General features: G+C 50.4%; 1 protein-coding gene across 1 annotated transcript; it reads right to left on the bottom strand.

Moving 5' to 3' along the window:
- Positions 1–17809: 17809 nt before the first annotated feature.
- Positions 17810–20016, bottom strand: dram1 (DNA-damage regulated autophagy modulator 1). Its single transcript, XM_037243547.1, has 7 exons — positions 19779–20016; positions 19457–19524; positions 18926–19068; positions 18676–18853; positions 18546–18604; positions 18367–18459; positions 17810–18286 (listed from the first exon to the last, which is right to left on the bottom strand). The coding sequence occupies exons 1-7, from the start codon at positions 19907–19909 to the stop codon at positions 18251–18253; spliced, it is 708 nt and encodes a 235-aa protein (XP_037099442.1). The 5' UTR covers positions 19910–20016; the 3' UTR covers positions 17810–18250.
- Positions 20017–20265: the final 249 nt, after the last annotated feature.

The following is a 20265-nucleotide window of genomic DNA, read 5'->3' as shown; positions in this document are numbered from 1 at the left end:
ATTAGCGCCGAGCGCTAATCGGCGTTCGTCCCACCTCGAGCCGCCGCGCTCGTCTTCACCTTCTTTCATTTCGACGTAAGCTCGCCTTTGTTGCGCACGCACGCAAGTACGCCGCCGTTTTAAGCACTCTTGACGACTTTGGCGAGCAAGTTCCTCCCCGGCGCTCCCCTCCTCTCCGATGATGCCGACGTCTCAAAAGATGGCCGACGGGCCCGAGCGGTTAGCTTGACGTCCACCGGAACATTTGCCACGATCCAAAGTTTGACCCGGATTTCCTTTGGCATTGCGCAGACATTTGCGATGAAAACAAGACGAACTTGTGTTGAATCACAAAAAAGTAAAAAAAAATGCACGTTTGTGAAATCCAACACAGAGTGACCGGTTGCTTGTAGAAATTGTCGAAAACAAAATGGGAGAATTGGAAATAAAATACCGGACAAAAGACAAGAAGAGTCAAAGAACTTGGAGCAAATTTAAATTGGAAGAAAGTTGGCGGCGCCTTTTGGCGTGCTAAGAATGGCCGTGTCAGCGCGCCCGTTGTGCCCGCTGACGTGTTTGTGTGGCGCTAATTCCCGACGGACGTAAATCCGCCCCGCCCTTAATTGCATGCCAGGCGACGGCGGTTGACGAGCCTCCCGCGACCCGAGCCGAGGAGGCCGGCTTTGTCCGCTCACGTGTTGAGGTCAATGGCGGCGGGATTAAGCGGGGGAACTTTTAATTAGAGGGTGGCGCTAATGAAGGGGCCGCCTTTGAAAGCCAAAGAATTGCCACTTGTCATTATCAAAGCCGCCGCCGCCACCAAGGCCGAGCCCGCCCGCCCGCCCGCCCGCCCTCCCTCCACCTGGCCCGGCCCAAAGCAGCCAGGTGCACATTGCAATCCCAATGGTGGACATTTAGCCGCCGCTACGTGGAGTCGCCGGGCCCATCTTTGGTTGGGGGGGGGGGGGGGGGGGGGGGCTGATATACTGTACTTGTGCCATTTTGCTGATAGGCTGCAAATCGGGATTTCCCGCTTCAGTGCGCTCGGCGAGCTAAGCCATCCGAGCGAGGAGGCTGGGCAAAGTGGCGACGCTGATTTGCACACACACACGCACGTATGGCACTTTAGCACAAGCTCATCAAATGCGTTGTGGAAAAAAAGGAGCAGAGCTTAACTCATCTTGGCATATTGGATCAGACAAATATTTTTTTATATTATTTTATTTTGTTTTATTTTTATGTATTATTTTAACTGAATTCATTTGCCGCAAAAAGTCATTGCGAGTGCAGCAAAGTGGCAAGCGTGTCACGTTTGCTCCTCGGAAGGGTCCAAACACAAATCTTCCCTCAGGCTGCAGGCGGGGAGGGATCCACTCTGCTTCTTTTTTTTTTTTCCCACTTAAGCGCAAACGTTAGCTTATTAATCTGAGCCCGCCGCTCCAAAAAAAAAAAAAAAAATCCACCTGTGCGTGCCGCCAAAGCCGCTCAGGTTGAGACAAAAGCCCAACGCTGGCTTTTCGCTGGGCGACGCCAATCGCCACTTCCTCGCAAGTGTGACTTGACGCTACTTTCTAGCGTCAGAGAACTTAAGAACGATGGAAGAGCAAAATTGTCAAGGAGGCCACGTTGGCTTTTGTTGATTTTTGCTCTTCTTTTGGCTTGGGTTTGTGCCGCAGTGCATTCTGGGAGGATGATAAACGGCTCCGCTTGCACTTTAATTAAACTTGCCCAAAAGTTGAAGGGGGGGGGGTGGGGGTGGAGGGGCTGCAGCCGTGGCGTGAAAGTGGGCAAATGATCAAATACAAATTAATTAGTCTTTGGAGCAGAATTGCATTCAGGAAATTAAAAGATACCCGCCGCCGTGCCGCTGCCGCTACGCTACGCACGCCTCACTGCAGGGCCTCGGTATCATTACCAACCCCTCCCCCCCCCCCCAAAAAAAAGTCTAATTTGCCATATGTTGGAATGTCCCCTGGGACGCCAGCGTCGTTCCCAAGCTGGCCAAACATGCAAATGGGACCAAAGGAGAAAGTTTGCAAAAGCACCCAAAGCGGCAAAAAAAGACAAATTGAAGAGCGAGCGGGCTGATTTCTGCCCGCCACTTTGCTTTGCTTTGCTTTGCTTTGCTTTGCTTTGCTGTGACCAACGACATCATCATCGCGCTCGGCCAGCGAGTTCGCCGCAACGCCGAGTTCATTAACGTGCCGGACGTCAGCCGGGGCGACATAATAGTACGCCTCCCAAAAAAGACTTGACATTGAGATGGACGGATAAGTCATTAATTGGTTTTCTTATTGCCACAATGCAAGCGGGAAGGTCACGTCGACTTTGGTGAGGGGGGGGGGCGAGCGGCTTCATTATACGGCGGGGCGGGGGCATAAAAGGGCTGCGTGCGGATGCAAAGTCGATGGCAGATAAAAGCGCAAAAGTAATTACACCTGAGACCAGGCCGTGGCGCCGACACGCCGCCGTCTTGTCCCGCCTCGCCTCGCCTCGTCGTGTAATTCCGACGGCGAGATGGACGCCCGCGATACGGCGCCGAGAGGGAATACGGCCAGATAATTAGGCGTGATACTCGCCGCCGCGTGCAAAGGTGGGCGCCCAGATAAAACGCTCAGTGGCCCATAAACAAAAAGGGCGGCAAAGGATATCAGGTGGAACGTGCGCTAGCCCGGTCGCTAGCCCGGCCGCTAGCTCGCGCTGCTTGCGTTGTTGTCATAAATCTGAGACGAGCTGCAAATTTTGAATCAACATTTTGTTTCTGATTTTGCACAGAGCAACAAGTGGCCCTCGCTCGCTCGCTCGCTCGCTCGCTCGTTAGTCCATCAGCGCCAAAGGCCTCGCCACGCCTTGATTTCCTCTTTTCAGATAAGAAAGCACGTCGGCCCGGCCCGTATTTTGCTCTCACGCGCGATTAGCGATAAGAGCGGCTCGCCGCCCCGAGAAGGCGTTTGCGGCGTCTTATCTGACGCTCGGGTCGGCTTTGGAGTGGTTGACGCGCTAATGGACGCCGGCCGGCCGGGCGTATCGATCGGCGCGGAGGATGTGACTTAGCGACTTGATCAGATGGGCCGATTATGAAACGTGGCGAGCGACGCTTGCGGTCGGGACGGCGCCTTAATTCTCACGCAAATGGATGTGCTGATTGCCATGAGCAATTGCGCAATTGACAGCGCCGTCTGTCTCTTTCAAACAAATCGCATCGATACTTTTTATTCTGGGCGTTCTCGTTTAAGAAAAAAAGAAAAGAACAATGAGATACAGCAGAGTAATAATGCAAGAAATAATCGTATCCAAAGCTGCTTTTGCACTCTGGATATGATTCCGATTCTGTCATTCAAAAATGATATAAAAAAATAAACAAATGTAATAAATGAATAAATATATACATAAATAAATGTGATTTTAAAAAAATCATAAATAAAATAAATAAATAAAAAGAATATCACGGGCAATGGAAAAAAAAGTCTTTCTGTCTGGCAGCTGTCTCCCAAATGCAGCCTGTTAATAAATGCGCGACTCGGCGCGAGGACGCGCAACGTCGGCGGCGGCCGCCGGCGCATTCGTCTTGCTGACGGCGGAAGACGAGCGCGATCCCAATCGGCCGGCCGGTTGCAATTTATGGAGCGCGCTCCTCCCGCGCCTGCAATCGGCGGCCTTTCACAAATAAGTAATGGCGGCGCGGCGGCCTCCTCGCTCACGCAAACAGCGCATCCATCTTGGCGCCTTTTTAGGATTTCCAGCCCAACCTTTGATTTGTCCTCACCTGAACAAGAACAAAAAAGCAGCAGCAGCTTTTTCGATTGGAGAACAGTGACACCCGCGTGTAGACAAATGGCATCGTCGGCGTACAAAATCCATAGCAATGTTGCCCATCGAAAAGCCGACCGATTTGTTCCGGACGGCCAATCACGTCGCTAATTATGTTTTGCACGCCGCCAAAGCCTCCATGTCCAAATATGGTCGCTTCCCTCTTTGACCTTCCTCTGCATATTTCTTCACTTCATCCTTTCAAACTTGTCAAAGTTTTGCCAATGAAAGAAAGGGAAAAAAAAAATGCCGTTAAGGATCTGGCCCGCTATTTTTTGGTCCTAATGAGTCTTTTCTCGGGGCTTAATTAAAGTGTTTTTTGCGTCTTTTGTTTCCGCGTCCCCTCGGAGACGCCAAAGTCTTGCGGCGGCTCGTTGATTTTTTTTTTTTCTTTTTTCCCGCCGATGTTATCGGCTTGTAATTGCGGCATAATTACGAGAGGTTGCTCCTTCTCCCGTGACGCTCGCCGGGGTCCGAGGACCGACGATGAGTTGAAATTATTCTCACGGTGCGAACGAGGAGCGGGCCACATTTGGATGCACGTGATAAGATTGACTAAAAAAATTCAGAAGGAAATGTCGCTGACCTACTTTGACGCAGGAAGAGGAAGTCGACCTTGATCACTCACGCCTTGCTGAATTACTCAACTTCATTTTTTTTCTTAAATTTGGCTCCATTTTGTTTTTTCTACTAAGGGCAAAAAACTTCTACACATTGAATTAATTCATACGTGTTAATCTAAATTTTTTTGGACTGTAATGATGAGATATAGTAGTTTTCCAAATGATATCGATCATCCACTTTTATTTATAAATGTATCAATTTGACAGAAATGAGCAACCAGATAGAAATACAAATAAAAACAAAAAGTGTTTTTTTTCCCCAGTCCTCTCATTTTAAAATATGAAATATCGACAAATGTTTTTCTGTATTATTGCACATGACCGTAATGTCTGCGGCGTCGGGCAAGGACGTAAAACTCCGACTTGCTGTTCCTTCGGCGGCTAATTACGGGTGCAAACTCCTTGTCATTGCAGCGGGAAGCTCTTTAGGTAGCGATTCACCCCCATGAATGGAAGCCTAATTAATCCACTTAATCTGCTGCATGAGATTATTGCGCGCATGCACATGCTCACGCACACACGGCTGGCCTGTCCCTGACAATGGAGAGCTGCTGATAAAAATATATATACTGCTATTGAAAGCGAAGGGGGGGGGGCATATAGATAAAAGTGTGTGTATATATATTCCCATCCCAAATTGCGTGATAAGGCCTTGAGCTCTCCATCACGCTGACAAGGCGCCATAAAAGCAGGTTATCCTCCTGCTGCCCGCCGCTCGCCGCCTGTAAATATGACAAGGTGCGCTTCCTGTGATTTAGAAGGCCACTTCCTGTTTGCCACGCCGTGTCCTTGACGCCACCGTTGCCGGGAATCCGGGAATTTGGTGTCTTGCAATGCCGCGCTTGTGTGTGTGTATGTGAGCAATCTTATCAGAGGTGAAGCCGGGGATCCGTGATAAAGTCGGAGTGGATGACGGTGGCCCGGATGGGGGCGGTGTTGATATTTGGGCCGGCCGGCGTTATCGTCTCAGAGGCGCTCGAGCTTTGACACCACTCGCCACCTTGGGGACCGTATCGGCCTCAAAGCGCTGATAGCGGGAACTCGCCGCAGATTTTCTCCTGACTGGATTCACTCGTGTCACCGTGCGCCTTTCTATGTCAAGCCGTTTTTTTGTTCTTTTTTTTTCTTCCCCAGCTACGAGTTGAACCTAATTAGGCCGTCAAAACGAAGGCGCCCGCGTCCTAACCCGTGATGAAATGGCATGTTGACGAACGCAGTCATTCAAATACAAATCATGGCGGCCCGAGATTTAAGGTGGGAGAAGAACACATCCAGCGCATTTACGAGCGAGATGATTTATTTCTGCACTTGAGTGAGAGAGAAAAGCGTTGAGATGAGTCCAATTGTCATTCATGAGTGCCATCTAGCGCTTGCTTTCCTTTTCCGCCCTGGGAATCTTGACACCCGTTCCGTCGGGTCGGCCACCATCTTAAGTCGGTCTGTCACGTTCTGCCAAAGTTTTTGAATCGGTTGGGCAAGGCGGCCATTGCTGCCTCCTCCTCCCCTCCCAGAGGAGCGTCCATGGCGACGCTGATTATGTCACCACTTAGTCAACTAACTGACACTGATGGGTTTGAAATGCACTCTGGGTCCCAGCGGAGGCTGTCACCCTAGCCAGCCCCCATCCCGAGCTCTGCCCCGGCCGGCCGGCCGGGTGTTGTGTTACGTTGGAGTGACGGCAAGGCCAAGTTCAACGGCTCTCAGATGGGACGAGGGACCGCGGAGGCTCTTGTAACATCTTTGAGTCTTTTCCATGCGTCCGTCCATCCGTCCGTCATATGGGGTGGGGTCATATTGAAAGAGACAGGCGGCGTGCTTTAGGGAGGCCACCTCTGGCCCGGACGACAGCTCCGGTTACCCTCGCACACGGAGCGGCCGAGGCCCTAAAAGCCTGGACCGGCGCGACCTCCGACCCCTGTTGCCGGTGCGGTTGTCACGTGCGCAGCTGGACTGGACTGGCGGGGCTACTAGCGACGCCAGGGAGTGCCGTGGCACTTTGCGTGACCTTGCACACACGCGGCGGCGTGTCCAAAACCAGAACTCGTTCAATTTGCCGTCAGGTGAAGAACCAGTCAGGTTTTGGCAGTTTTTTCTTTTTAAGTGAAGTGTAATGTCAAAAAATAGCTTCGCCGGTGTCTCCAAAGTGCTGAATATTTTTTATTTTCTTTTGCAATTGTGTCGTTTGCCGGCCGACTAAATCCCAATGGAAGCTGAGCGGACGACTTTTTGAAGAAGTTGTGATGACTTTTCCATTGTTGCCGTTTGGAGTTGACGTTAAAACCGGGGAATGACGACCACTTTGCGAGCGAGGGAGGGAGGGAGGGGGCGAGCCCAGGGGCTTAGCGTCAGGGTCTCGGTTTTGACTGCGAGAGCAATTAGGTCATTAGCGTGAGTGCTGACGTCCGGATTAGGCTCGCCTCGTCGCTTTAGCAAACAGGCGGCCGTAACAATAACGCCAGTAACAATACCGGCCGCAACAATGGCGCCCGCCAGGAACAACCAGGCAAAGGGGGCGGGGCTACTGCTTGGGCGGCTGCTCCGCCTGGCTGATGTCCTTCACAGCTGGCTTCACAGCTGCCAAAGGGCCTATTGTACACTTCCTGGGCCCCTATTGTTCGCCGCCGGAGGAAGTTCGCTCTTTTCCGCAACCCGCGCGTGACCCGCACGCACTGTCTGAAGAAGCCGGCCAAAAAAAAATGGATTCCCAAAAAGAACTCCGCAATGCACCGTGTCAAGAACCGGTTCGTTCATTTTCCAAATCGCTGAAGGGGTCAAGTTCAGAACCAGGTAAAATCAAAACCAAGTTAGGGGCCGTCAGGAACCGACGTTAAAGAAAAAAAGTCAAAGCCAAGACGGGAAGCACTTCAGAGACTCAAGTTAATAACTTTTTTTTTTTTTTTTAATGGTGTCGCGTTTCTGGAGGTCGTGACGGGACGGGCGCCACAATGACGCAGGTGCGCCATTCAGCCCCGGACTTGATTAACAAACGGGCCGGGCCGGGACCCCGTGTAGTTGGCGGATTCCCTTACGGCAATCCGAGCGGCCCCAACAAAAGGCCGGGCGGACCCGACCGAGCCGCGGGTTCCGACCCCTGGACCTCCGGGGCCCGCCGGAGGCCCAGGCAGAGCGGGCAGAGCAGGTGTTCCCCGGGAAGACAAAGTGGCTGCGGGCGAGCGTGGCTCCGTTGGGGGAATTTCATCAACTTGACGGACTTTATGCGAGTGTCAGGAGCGACGTTGCCCAAGCGGCGGGGTCGTTCCCACAGCCTCTCGCCGGTAACACAAGCGCAGCGTTTTGTTCGGCCTCCGTGTGTGTTTCTCCGGCAAGTAACAGATACAAGACTTTTTCTTGTCGGCCCAGCCGCGCACTCGATAGCGGACGGCCATTTCGGGGCGGCGGAACGGATGACGGGCCTTTCCGTTGGTTTCAATGGGAAAAGACGATTTGTCTCCAGAACGGCAACAAGTGGACTTTTTGTCCGCTGGCCGAGACATAACATAAACGCAGCGGCGAATGTTGTGTTTAATTACGGCCGCCCGGCCTACCAAACACGGCGGGCGACATCAAAAGGTGCAGCGCTCAGCTGAACGCCGCTGCGCCCGGCGCGCCAAGGCAAACACGGCCCAGGCCAGAGGAGAGGCTTCATTCATTTAGGGAGCGCGGACCCCCCCCCCCCCGCCCCTCCCCTCGGGGGTTCAGTGCGAGGTTAGTCAAATAGAGGCAGCGCCGCCTGTGCGCACTGTCCATTAACTGGCAAAACATGTGTGGCCATTGTTTTCATTCACAGGCTGACCTCAACACCAAAACACACGGCGGCCGGCCGGCCAGCCAGCCGGCAGGCCAGCCAGCCTTGCAAAATGACTCCGATAGCAAACATTTGTCACGATTGCGTCCAAATGAACAAATCCATTTCCATCGGGAATTGCGTTAAGGAATTTTGCCAATATTCCGCATGGGAGTCGTGTTCGCAGCACTACTTTTGTCTAAAAGAAATGCCGGCCGGACGGCGAGACTTCCGCTGCGGGTGTGGTTGTTGATCCAAAAGAAATGCGGCTTTCGCTGACTCTGCAAAGCAAACAGCGCTGTGGGAGCGAGCCGTCGCTCCGTTCGCAGCCCCGTCGCTTCCAATCAGGCCCCAGATGAGACTCGCAAAAGCAAAGCCGCCGCCGCCGCCGCCGTTCCTCCTTTTGGCTCGTTCCGCGAGCCGCCGTCAAGCATCCCGAGTCAAAGCCATCGTTTGAGAAGAAATTGAAATCCAATCATCGCAATTTGTTTTTTAGAGTGAATTTGCAAGTGAGGACAGGACGTCTGCCCACAAAACAGTCAATTACTTTTTTTTTTTAATTAATTGACAAAAACTGAAAAAAAAAAATGTCTTCCCCCCCCATCTAGTCCAAAGTTTCCGCGTTACGAAGTTGGGATTATGACCCAGAGGAAACACTTGGCAAGCAATTTGAAGGATTTGTCACCAAGACCAAGAAGAAGATTTAAAGTCCCGACAATCCAGCCCCCCCCCTCCCATCAGAAAAAGTTAAGAACATTGCCGGGTGAAAAAAAAAAAGAGAGAGAGAGAAGAAAATAAGCAAGCCTTTTCCTGCTGGCTGTCCATGAACATTCCCAATGTTGCTTACGTAACCTTTGACCCCTCTAATGCATTAATTGAGGCGAGTCCATTTGGGGTGAGAAACGGGCAGCCAGCTAAAAAAAGAAAAGAAAAAAAATCATTTCATTTGAATGACATTGACATGATACTATGTAGTCATTCATCAGTGGAAAATAAATAATGATTATATGATTATTATTAAAAAGCTTGCGTAATTGAAGAACGTCATCCATTAGCCGCAGAGCGAGCAACAACAAATAGCGTTAGCCGGCCATTAGGAGCCCGATACCAAAATGAATGTTCACCTTGGGAGCTGCTCCCTGACCTTCACACTTGACCTGCGTCTGTGTGTGTGTGTGCGTCTAAAGGCTATCATCCAACTTTTTAGGAAACTTTCTTTCTTTCTTTCTTTCTTTCGGCAACTTTTTGTGTCTTTGAGGCGTCAGGTGTCATTACGGCTTAGCTTCTCGCGCTTCTCGCCGTTGACGTGCTCAACATCTTAGGAGGTTTTGCTCTTTTTGCTAAACTCCCAAAACGCACACACTCGTGTTTGCGCCAGGGAGGAAAAATGAGCACGTGTAACAATAAATATTTCCATTTATATGCAAATGACGATCTGGTGACCAAGAAGAATGGATCAAGCTCAAATGAAAAAAGCAAAAGAAAAAAAAAGCGCACGTCTCGTTTTAACCCAAAAAACGCGTGCAAGAGGTCTGATGGAAGAAAAAAAAAATGGAATTTACGACAAAAAAAAAGAAATGTCACATAGAAGATCATTTTGTTCTTGTTTATCTTCAGGAACAAACTTTTGGCGCTCTGTCTAATTGTGGCAATCTTGCAGATTCAGATTTGGTGGCCGATAGAAAATTTTTTTTGCAGAAAGATTTTGAATTGAAGAACATTGCGATTTGTTTTGAACCATCAAATCCTATTTTGCCAGAGAAAAGAACCGTTTCATTTGTGTTATCTTTGGTCCAAAGTTTGGGCCTGCAAATAATCTTTGACTGCATTCTATTATTTTGACGGCTGCCTTGAAAGCAAACTTCTGAGTAGTTACTTGAAACTGCGCGCGTGTGTGTGTGTGTGCTGTGCTTAGCTGACTTCCTCCCAAATTGCTGACATAATTACATGAATGTCATTTTTTATGACTCGCAGTAGAAGAGGGGAGCGGCGGCGGCGGCAGCGGCGGTGGCGGTGGCGGCATCTCCACTGAAGCAGATAATTAGAGTCGGAATAAAGCAGGGGCGGAATAATTAATACATCAAAACTAGATGAACTTTTTCTAATTATTTTTATTTAATCTCCATTCTAATTATTGTTCTAGTCGGCTGAGCCAGATTGGCTGGCCTCATTCACGGCTGTGAAATGCACCCGTGGCGCTCAATCCGCACGCAGCCAAACATCAACTGCGCCGGCAAATGGCAGGGTCGTCCCCCCCCCCCCCCCCCCCCCACTATGTGATTGAACTGTAATTTAAATTCCGCCAGTGCAAAACAAACAATTTGCATCCACCTGCCGCACTCCTCCTCCTCCTCCGCTTCTTGTTGTCTTCTCGCCGAATGGATTTGTTTATCGCGCTCAGCTTGTTTGAAATGAGTTTGGTCATTAGCATCGTTTATCGCGCCGTGTGACGTCCCGCTCTTAAAAAAAAATAAAAATAAATAAAGCGAGAAAAAGTTGCAATCTGACAAGTCTTGTATTGTTCCAAAGGCAAAGCTTTGCATTTTGAATGGAAAAAAATGGTCGAGCAAAAACTTATGAAAAGTTGTTTAAAAAAAAAAATGTCTGGATGTTTTGGGGGCAAACCAAGTTTTTATTTTGCGGTAACTTTCTTGTTTTTGTGTGTGCCTTTGAAAGCGCTGACTTGGTGAGATGAAAATCGACAAAGAAGAAATGCGCGGGAGATGCTCTGATTGCACAAAACGAAAGCGAGAGGAAAAAGAGGCGGGGCTTGTGTTGGGGGGGGCTTTTGGGTGCGCGTCAGATTAGGAAGCAATGCAAGTCAGCTCAATAAAAAGCCAGAGCTTCATCACAAGCATGAAATTAAAGTCGTGCGTGGCGCCCAGATTCAAATGGAAATAAAAAGTCGTGTTGACGAAATTCAAATTGCCGCTTGATGAATGCTCAAAACAAGATCAGATTTAATTAACATCAGATTTAATTGAGGCTCCCGCAATTCAAGATGGTTTTTCCCAGCTCCTCAGTAATTAAACGCCGTCTCGTCGGCCCCGATTGAGGCCACAAATATATTCCACTTATTATTATTATTTGCATTATTATGATGGCGATGATTGTGCCTTTATGGTTAATTTGGGAATAATTTAATTAAAGAGATCATCTGCTTTTGGAGGAGATGCCACGCAGCTTTCTTTGCTGTCTGCCACTGATTGAGCGAGCGAGCAAGAGCTTCCTTCAATGCTCCTCATTAAGCTCATTTGCTGTGAGAACCTTCTGCTGGTGTTTCTTTTTCTTCTTTTCTTTCTACTCCTTCCCCATGTTTGGGTTGGAGAAGGCCGGATCTCCTGCCGCTTGGCGCTCAAGCGGAGGCCGTTGAGTCCTGTTGGGTCGCCCTGGTGGCGACTGGCTCTCTTCAAGGGGTGCAGTGACACCTCGTGGCCGGGTGTGGCGGTGCAGCCAACACGTGGAATGTCAAGGCACACCTTCGCCTATCCGGTCGGTATGTGTGTGTGTGTGTGTGTGTGTCATATTTGGTTGCGCAGGTATCTGCGGCGTCGCGCTCCGTTAGCGATGACGTGCGACCTGCGCGTCTTGTTGGGGAATGCGCTTGGAGGCCTCACCTGGACTTCACCTCGGTGGAAGTAAAACAATTCCAGCCAGCGCCGTCCAAATAGTTTTCCACCTGGTGACAAGCAACAATGCTGTGGCAGTTGGAAATTCACCCCGTGACTGACAGGCAGCAATCATCACCTGCAACAAGGAAGTGAAAAATATTGATTCATAGCGTGGAAGTCAATCGAGCTTAAAGTATGGTGAAATACTTGAAGCATGTGCAATCGTTTGCCATGTTGACCTTACAGTACGCTCAGTAGTCTCTTTCAGCCTTTGAGGCCGCACGGACGGCAGGTTTTGCTTGCGCCGTATCATCCCGCCCACCCCCGAACCGCCGGTTCAATTAGCCATCGCGACCTTGACCGTGAAGGTCAGCTGGCTTTGGAGGGAAAAAGCCTCACAAGACCACGGCGAGGAAGATGGATGTGTGTGCGTTTCCCTGCCTGCCTGCGTGCGTGTGTGTGTGTGTGCGCGTCCCTTATCTGTGCAGCTTGCTGGAGTTTTAAATTATTCATCCTCCTCCTCCTCTGCCTTTGCCGCCTTCCACATCTCCATCACACGGCTGCCCGCATCCGCCCGGGGAGCAGGCGGTCGCCACGGCAACCTTATCGGAGATCGCAGATTTGGGGCTCCAGAAATGAAATAAAAGAGGAAATTGGCTGTATTAGCATAAGAGGAGTCAGCCCGGAGTTGAATACACACATCACCGCCCCACACACACACCCATGCTCCCAGCAACAACCCCACCCAGCCCTTTCCTTTCTCCTTATCTGATGCCAGCTATATATATATATATATTATTTTTTTTCTAATTCGACTCTCCTTTGTTCCTTCATGAAGAAGACGAATACATGGGGGGAAGTAAAGCGCGGAAGCGGCCGCCGTCACCTCTCGCCGTGTGTGATTGACAGCTCACTTTATTCCCCTCCTCCTCCTCATTTTGTTTGGTAGGTGTTTATTTGCTGCCGTTGAGTAACTTGTCTCCGTCTCGGAGCGTCTTAACACCCACCGCCTAGGAAATGCCCGATTTAATGTAATATCTTCGCCAATGAATTCAAGCGTGCAAAGCTCGTCGTGTCAGCAGAATATCGTCAAAGATTGCATTCATTCCTGTGAGTTGACTCACGTAATTAAAATTGATCCAGTCAAAGGAAAATAAATAGATAGTCAGTAAGACCTCCGAATGATTTTTCTTTATTTGATTATTTTTAGTATCATTTAAAATGAATTGCTATTGTCTTTTAATGTTATATTGTTGTGAGTGCTCGTCGTCCTAATTGTGTTTCTACCGATTGGCTTGTTTTCCCAGATGGACTCCATCTTTATCAAGCGGGGGGGGGGGGACCTCTGCTTCCACGGCTGCCAGCGATGTGGGCCGCAACACCCCCACCCTGCCTTCTCCCCTAATTGAAGTTAAACAGCTGACAAATAGAACCCCCGCCCCCCCCCAATCCCGCACGCCCCCGCCCGCAGATGCTTATAAATGTCAACATACGCTCCCACTTGGACTGACACTCCCCCGGGGACAACAGCAAGTGTCTCTTATGCTAATCACTTATCTTCCTCTGGCGGCCAGCTTTTGGTGCAGGAAAGAAAGAAAGAAAAAAAAAACGGTGGTGGATGATAAGACCACCGTGTCTCAGCTGGGCTTAAGTCACCAAAACTAACACGTGGAAGTCCAAATCTGACCTGCGGAAATTCAAAACGGGACGATAACGGGATGCCCAGATCCGAACCGCACAACAGACTCAAGTCCAAAAAAGTCCAAAACCTTCAGAGGAAAGCGAGAGCTTCTTCTGCTCTTTGTGCATCTCACCACTTGGCGGCGCTGCCCCAAACGCAATTTGAAGTGGCGCTCACACTTCCTCGGTGGTCCTCGCCATGGGTGGTTCCTCATCACCGTGGAAACGCCGGCCGGGCGCCTGTGTTAAAGGCCCGCCCACACGCCGCCGTCTCGCGTTTGTGTGTGTCCGTGCCAATACGTCAGGTTGGCTAACAGGAAGTGACACGGCGAGACGGGCAGCCAATGGATCTGCGCCGGCCCCGCGTCCCACGCTAGTTCGGACTCCCTGGCCCGGAGCAGATAACCGGTCCGGGATCCCATCCCGGCCGGGCGTGTCCTCTGAGCGTGGGCGCTGTGGGTGCAAGACCCCAGGGGCTTGTGGGTAGCGGCGTCAAGAAATGCTTGTCCGGTCAGGCGGCAGCGGTCACGGTCCCATTGCCGGAGCTTCACGGTCCCACGCTGTGTTTGGAGCGCTGGCTTGGACCGCATCTGGGCTGCAGATAGAACCTTTGGAACAAAAGTGATTGTCAAGAAGAAGGAGGAGGAGGAGGCCTTGTGTCGCTTGTTCAGATATTCATTGCTTAAAGCGTTAAGGCTGCGACATCAACGCTAACTTTGTTAGCCCGGCCGGCCGGCTACGGCGCTTTGCATGATGTGCCAGTATTATGCTAACTTCCATATAAAGGCAAAGGCAGTGCTAAAGATGGGCATGCTAAGGATGAAGATGTTTAGGGTTCGAGATAGAGATGCTGAGAATGAAGATGCGGAGGAGGACCTTACTTTGTTTGGCAAAGCGTTTAAGAAGAAAAGTCAAGCTGCGTCTAATGCCGAAGATGAGCGTGATGGTGAGAAATGAGGAGGAGCGACAACAATGACAAGACGGCCACCGCATCGCAATTGGCGTGTGAGGATCATGCGAAGACGAGGAAGTGTGGGCGCCGTCTGGCTCTGCTTGAAAGTTGGACATCAGGCAGCGGCGAGTGGGAACGGCGCCGGCGTCCTGCGGCTCATCTGATTGGCCGGCGTGGGAAGCGCACCGCCGTTCCCGGGCGGACAATCCCAGCAAACTCGGACACGGGGATGCCGGCGCAAGGCGCTTGTTCCCGAGGCGTGGGGGCGGGATTTGTCCCACTTTTCCGCAAGCGATGGCCAACGGGGTGGACTCGGGAGATTGCGGCCGCAGCGCCGCTTTCCAAACGGGCTTTTCTCTTAGCGTGCAGTTTCTGGCCTCGCCGCTTAACGGCATCAGCGACAAGCGCCCCCGACGCGTCTTGTGCGTGTCCTTTTGTCTGCTTTTTGCAACTACTTCTTTTAGTCTTGTAACTTGTCGTCCTCGGCCTCTTCGCATTTGGGCCTTATGGAACAAATAAACGGGATTGACGGAGTTTTCTATGACAAGCGTCGCTTCGGATTTTGTATGTTTTTTCACCAAATGGAGATTAGTGAGAAATAGCCTCATGGTGAAAGCTGCTATTCGAGTAACATCCGTGCGCTTGAAGCCAAGTCTTGTGTTGACTTTTGTCCCCCATGATGCTGCGGTGACACCTGTGTTTGGGCCAGACTTCCACCCGAGTGTGGCGGCGGCGTCTTTAGTCCCGCTCAGTCAAAACAAAACTTGTTCCATCAAAAGCCGTCCTTTTCCCGACCTGGATTCGCCTCTCGCTATCCGGGCCGGCTCCAAATTCCCCAAAAGTCCCCCTCCCCCCTCCCTCGCACGTGAAAATGTGCGTGTACAAACAAGGGCGTCTCGGTGGGCCGCTGGCAAACAATACAGAAACCGCGTGTGGCGTCTCGCCGTGATAAGATGAGCAAGGTAATCAATGCTGTAATGAAGGAGGGGGGGGCGGGCACCCTTCCTATCGCATGCCCCCATCGATGCAATTTCTAAAAGTGTGTCAGTGTGTGCGCGCGTGCGCAGCAGCGTGACGAACACGCCGTGGCGTGCGCGCCGCAGATAAGCATGAAATAATTGCGCTGCGACAGCCTTGAATAATGTCCAAATTAGACAGAAGGTGCACGTTATTCCTCTTAAGGCAGGCCGTGATGATGACGAGGACGAAGATGATGTTGCTGGAGATAGCGCCTTCTTCAACGCAACAATCAATCTCAGACGCGCGACCTGCTCCCCCCCCCACCCCTCCCTCATGTAATGGGCCTGGCTGGCTAACGCCATTTCATGTTTTGTAGCTTGCGAGCTAAGCTGCACTTTTGCCCGGGAAGAGGAAACGGCGAGCGATAAGGCGCACCGGAGGCCTTTATCGGCCGGCGCGCTCATTTCCAGTACCGGTAGCGCGCCGGCGGCGTCCGTCATCATCAGTGTCGCCATTAGCCGCCATTGGCTGCGCCCCAGCATCGTTAGCGCCGGCCTGACTAATGACCTCTTCCTCGTGCTAGCTGCCCGCCGCAGCTTCGAAAGGTTATAATGTGGACAACACAACCCTTTGCACGCATCCTCCTTTTGGTGTCATCGTTTGGTGATGACATCATTTGTGATGGTTCGCATTCTGGAACAACTGAGCCCCAATTGTATATGTCATGCGCGTTGGCACGCCACGGGTGACCTCCTTCCTTGCCGAGGGCTCCCTCTGCGGCGGAGGCGCCCGGCTGGCGGCGGCGCGATGAGGGACAGGCGGAGAGGAGGCCGAAAAGTGGACCAGATCAAATGGAAAGATAAGCCAGGAGGAAAAATGGGAAAGTGGATGGATTGCCGCGGAGGAGATGGGTGGGGCGGGTGGGTAGGGGGGTGATGCTATTGATAGGAAACGGGAGAGGAAGGTGGCAGCCATTTTCTTCCCGCTGCTATCGGAAGACGTACGTTACCGTGACAACACGGAGACGTCCGCATGAAACGCGGCGGCCTGAGTTCATCCACTTTCTGTTATCTCCGCACACGCAGAGACAAAATGGAGGCCATGCCGCAACAATGCCAGCAAAAGTTGACAAAATGGCGCCTCCATTTCTCATTTGGCCTTCTTCCAAATGGTCAATTTGAAGCCCCAAAATGGGAAACTTTGCTTCCATGCTCGCCCACTCTCCACAGCGCCACCTGCAGCCAAGGAAAATGTCACATTGCAGATGGATGGCTGCTAAAGTCCAGCTAGGATGTCGCCTAATGGACCGAGTCAGATCTAATCACGGACACTCAGTGAAGTTTCCTCTCCGGCTTTCAGTCGGCCGAGAATATTTGCGGCGGCGTGAAACTCCATCCCGCCGCCATCCAATGACGTGTTCAATAATTCACCAGCCCGCGGCTTCCCGACCGCTGTGCAGTCACAAATGATCCTGTTTTGATTCATTGCTTCCAAAAATAGTTACTACCAATGCTGAACTTTTAATGTTGCCATAAATGTGGTCCAGACCCGCCAACAAAAGCCAAAGGTGCGGCCGGCCGGCCGGTCCGAGTGCCCTGCCCTCATTAATTGGGTGAATGTGATTAGCAGGTTATCAGAAGCATCACAGGAGCTGTCGTCCTTATCTCCTCACGCTTCCTGGGTCGCTCGTGACAGAGTGGAGCAGTAATGGGACAGGACGGCCGCTAGATGCACATCAGATATACGGATTCAGTTTGTTACATTAAAAAAAATCAAATAAAGCAGCTGTTACTTTGAAAAAGTTGAACTCTGACATCTCTCTTTTCTTTAGCGGTGACCTCCAACAAGGCCTAACGCGTGTTGTAGTGTGCGACTTCATTTTTCACACGCTCAATGTGGACAACCATTTAACGGTGCAACACTGACCTCCTGTGGAATTAAGTAGTACTGCGCCTTAACATGGCGTCATCAATCTCTTCCGGATTTGGGTTCGCGTGCGTACGGTGACCGAGAAAGCTCAATTCAAACGGAACCAAGCGCTTTGGGTCGACGTGTAAGTTTTCGTGGCATTAATTTGTTTTTCTTCAGACGTCATGCAGGTAATCCTGTTGCGTTTTTTAAAATTTGAAATTCTTGCCGCTGTGATATGTTAATCAATCAACCGGAGGGCGACAATGACAAACCAAGATTGTTTTCAATATTTCAAAATACCACAACAAAACAAATGGCAATATATTTGTTTGACGCGTTGGTGTCAGTCTTCCATGTGCAAAAAAGATAACGAGCGTTGTTAAACTCGGTTGGGTTCATCTTGTATCGTATCGTCGATTTTGCCACAAAAGGTATTAGCCATTTTAAACAAATATGTACAAACCCAAATAATTCAAAACCATTTGCAAAGATATGTTTTAAAAATATAAAAAGTGTTTTTATTGTTGCTCAGCAGTGTTGGATATTATATATTTTTTAAAATGTAAAAAATGTCTTTATTGTTGCTTAGCAGTGTTGGATTATCAATCCAATGAATACTCTTCATCTGTCCCTTTTTGCTCCATGAATTCCTTGTGAAATTAGAGTAATACAAAACCCAAAAAGTTATCAAATGAGGAGCACCTGTAAAAGTACTGGAGTTGAAATATCATTTCAAAACTTTTTGGGAACAGTACAAAACAAATACCGGAAATGTTAAGAGTGCTTTCAGTTAGATACAGCTTCACCAGCAACTTGGTAGAAAAATAAAATTGGCTCGGGTAATCCATCGCCATGTTGAAAAGGTGGAGCAAAGTGCAAAGGCTTGTCCGCTGACGTAGGCCGAGCAGCATCTTGTGAGATGCTCCGGCACTGCTCTCCCCTAGCGCATCTCGGTCTTCACCTGCAAGGTAAACAGCTGCCGGACGAGACAAGACTCGGTTAACCGTGCAAGAAGGCCCGGCCCGTTAAAAAGCAACGCAAAGGCGCCAGGCTGACTTTAAAGTCGTTGATGTAGGTGAGGAAGAAGCAGACGAAGCTGAAGGCCACCATCCACTCGCACACGGCGCTGGCCACGTGGAAGGGATAGTCCTGAAAAGACACGTCAGCAGACCTGTCACGTCGGCAGATCTGTCACGTCAGCGGCGGCGTCACTCACGCTCATCTTTGCCACCCACCTTGCTCTTCGTGTCTCTGTGAAGGTCGTTTTGTTCCACGAAAAATGCACAAATGAATGCTTGGGGGTTAGGGTCGTCAAGGGGAAAACATTGGACATGGAAAACCACGTTCCGTTAGGCCAAAGGATACTCGGGAAGAAGGCCAGCGAGGCGATGACGGCCACAACCAGCCGGGCCCGGCACACCGCCGCCGACGAGCAGTACGGGAAGGAGCGGTAGGAAATGACGGACTGCAGGAGGATGTAGAGGACGCCCGTGACGAAGAAGAGCAAGGCGCCCATGTCGTGAACCACCATCACCGCCGTCTCCTGCCGAGCAAAGCCAACCAAGCGCTGTCGGACTGTCAAAAGCGCAAAGGGGGGCGGACGTGGAGACTCCACCTGGAACGTGGCCACCACGCACATCCCCAAGCAGGCCAGCAGTCCCAGCACCAGCGCCGTCTTGTTCAGTCGTGGACTCCCCCCAATCATGTTCTCGCTCATCTTCTCCACAAACTTGAACCTGGCGTAGATGGTGGCCATGCCTACACACGTACGTACGCAAGTGCGGCCTTTCCTTTACCTTTCGTTTTCTTGCAAAAGCAGAAGTGAATCGTTTGCAGGATGTGTGACTAAAGAGCATATGAATGAACTCTCGTGGCGTTCTTCTCAGAAATGTGGGACTAACAAGAAATGACTGTACAGATGTGTTGTGATATACAAAGTGTAAGATGCACCTGTTACAAAGATTGAATACAAAAATAAAAAAATTCGCAGCGGACAAAAAAAGTTCCTTGTATGACTTTTTTTTTTTTTTTTTAGAAACAAATTGATGACCAATCAGGTGTAATGTTACTGAATCAACGACAAAAATGGAAGCGTTAATGCCCGAGGCGATATATTGAACTTTTGACGAGTACTGTAGAAGAATACCTGCACATGCAGAAACAAATGTCATCAAGCCGAAGATGCAGCTCTCCGGAGGGTTTGCTGCCGTGTCACTGCAAGTTTAAAACTCGTTTATTTTATACAAATAAAAATGGGGAAATAAAAAGTCCCCCCCCCCACCTCACTGTAACAAAAATGATGTGTCATTCAATGTTTACTCTACTTAAGTGATCGAGCGAGAAAGACTTTCAGTTTCCTTTCTGGAGAAGTTGGGTAGCAGCCAACGGAAGCTGGAAAACGAAACTAAACTTCTCCAAAAGTCGACTTTACTGCTTTTATAAGAAGTCAATTGAGAAGCTTATCTGACCTGATGTAGGGAAACAACACGTCCACGTCGCGTCGAAACAACGCGATCACGTAGGACACGATGAACGTGCACGAGGACCACACCACCAAAAAGACGGGCAAGAGGCAGGAACCTTGCGTGAACCACCACATGGTAGTGACTGCGGGACAGCGACGATACAACGCGCTCGCGTGGACCCGTCCTGGGATGACCTTAACTCATGCGCCGGCCGGTCGGTCGGTCGGGGCGGAGAGGTGGGACCAAGTGTCATTTTTCAAAAGCGTTAGTCACGTGACTGACTGCCTTCCTCAAACATGCCTCCGCTTCGTCATGGTCCTCCTCCATCTTCTGCATCACTCGCGACGTGATGACTTGCGTGTGCGTGCGCGTGCGGTGCAATATCACTTGCTGTCTGTGCCTTAACATGAAATGTGCCAAAATGTTTGGATCTAAAAGTGATCGTGATTCAGATGAACGGCAAGAATTGTTTCAAGATGAGGGGAAAGAT

This window comes from Syngnathus acus, chromosome 23 (genome assembly GCF_901709675.1).
Source record: "Syngnathus acus chromosome 23, fSynAcu1.2, whole genome shotgun sequence".
Taxonomy (NCBI): Eukaryota; Metazoa; Chordata; class Actinopteri; order Syngnathiformes; family Syngnathidae; genus Syngnathus; species Syngnathus acus.
The sequence above is the reverse complement of the archived record's forward strand: the minus strand, read 5'-3'. Positions and strand labels throughout refer to the sequence as shown.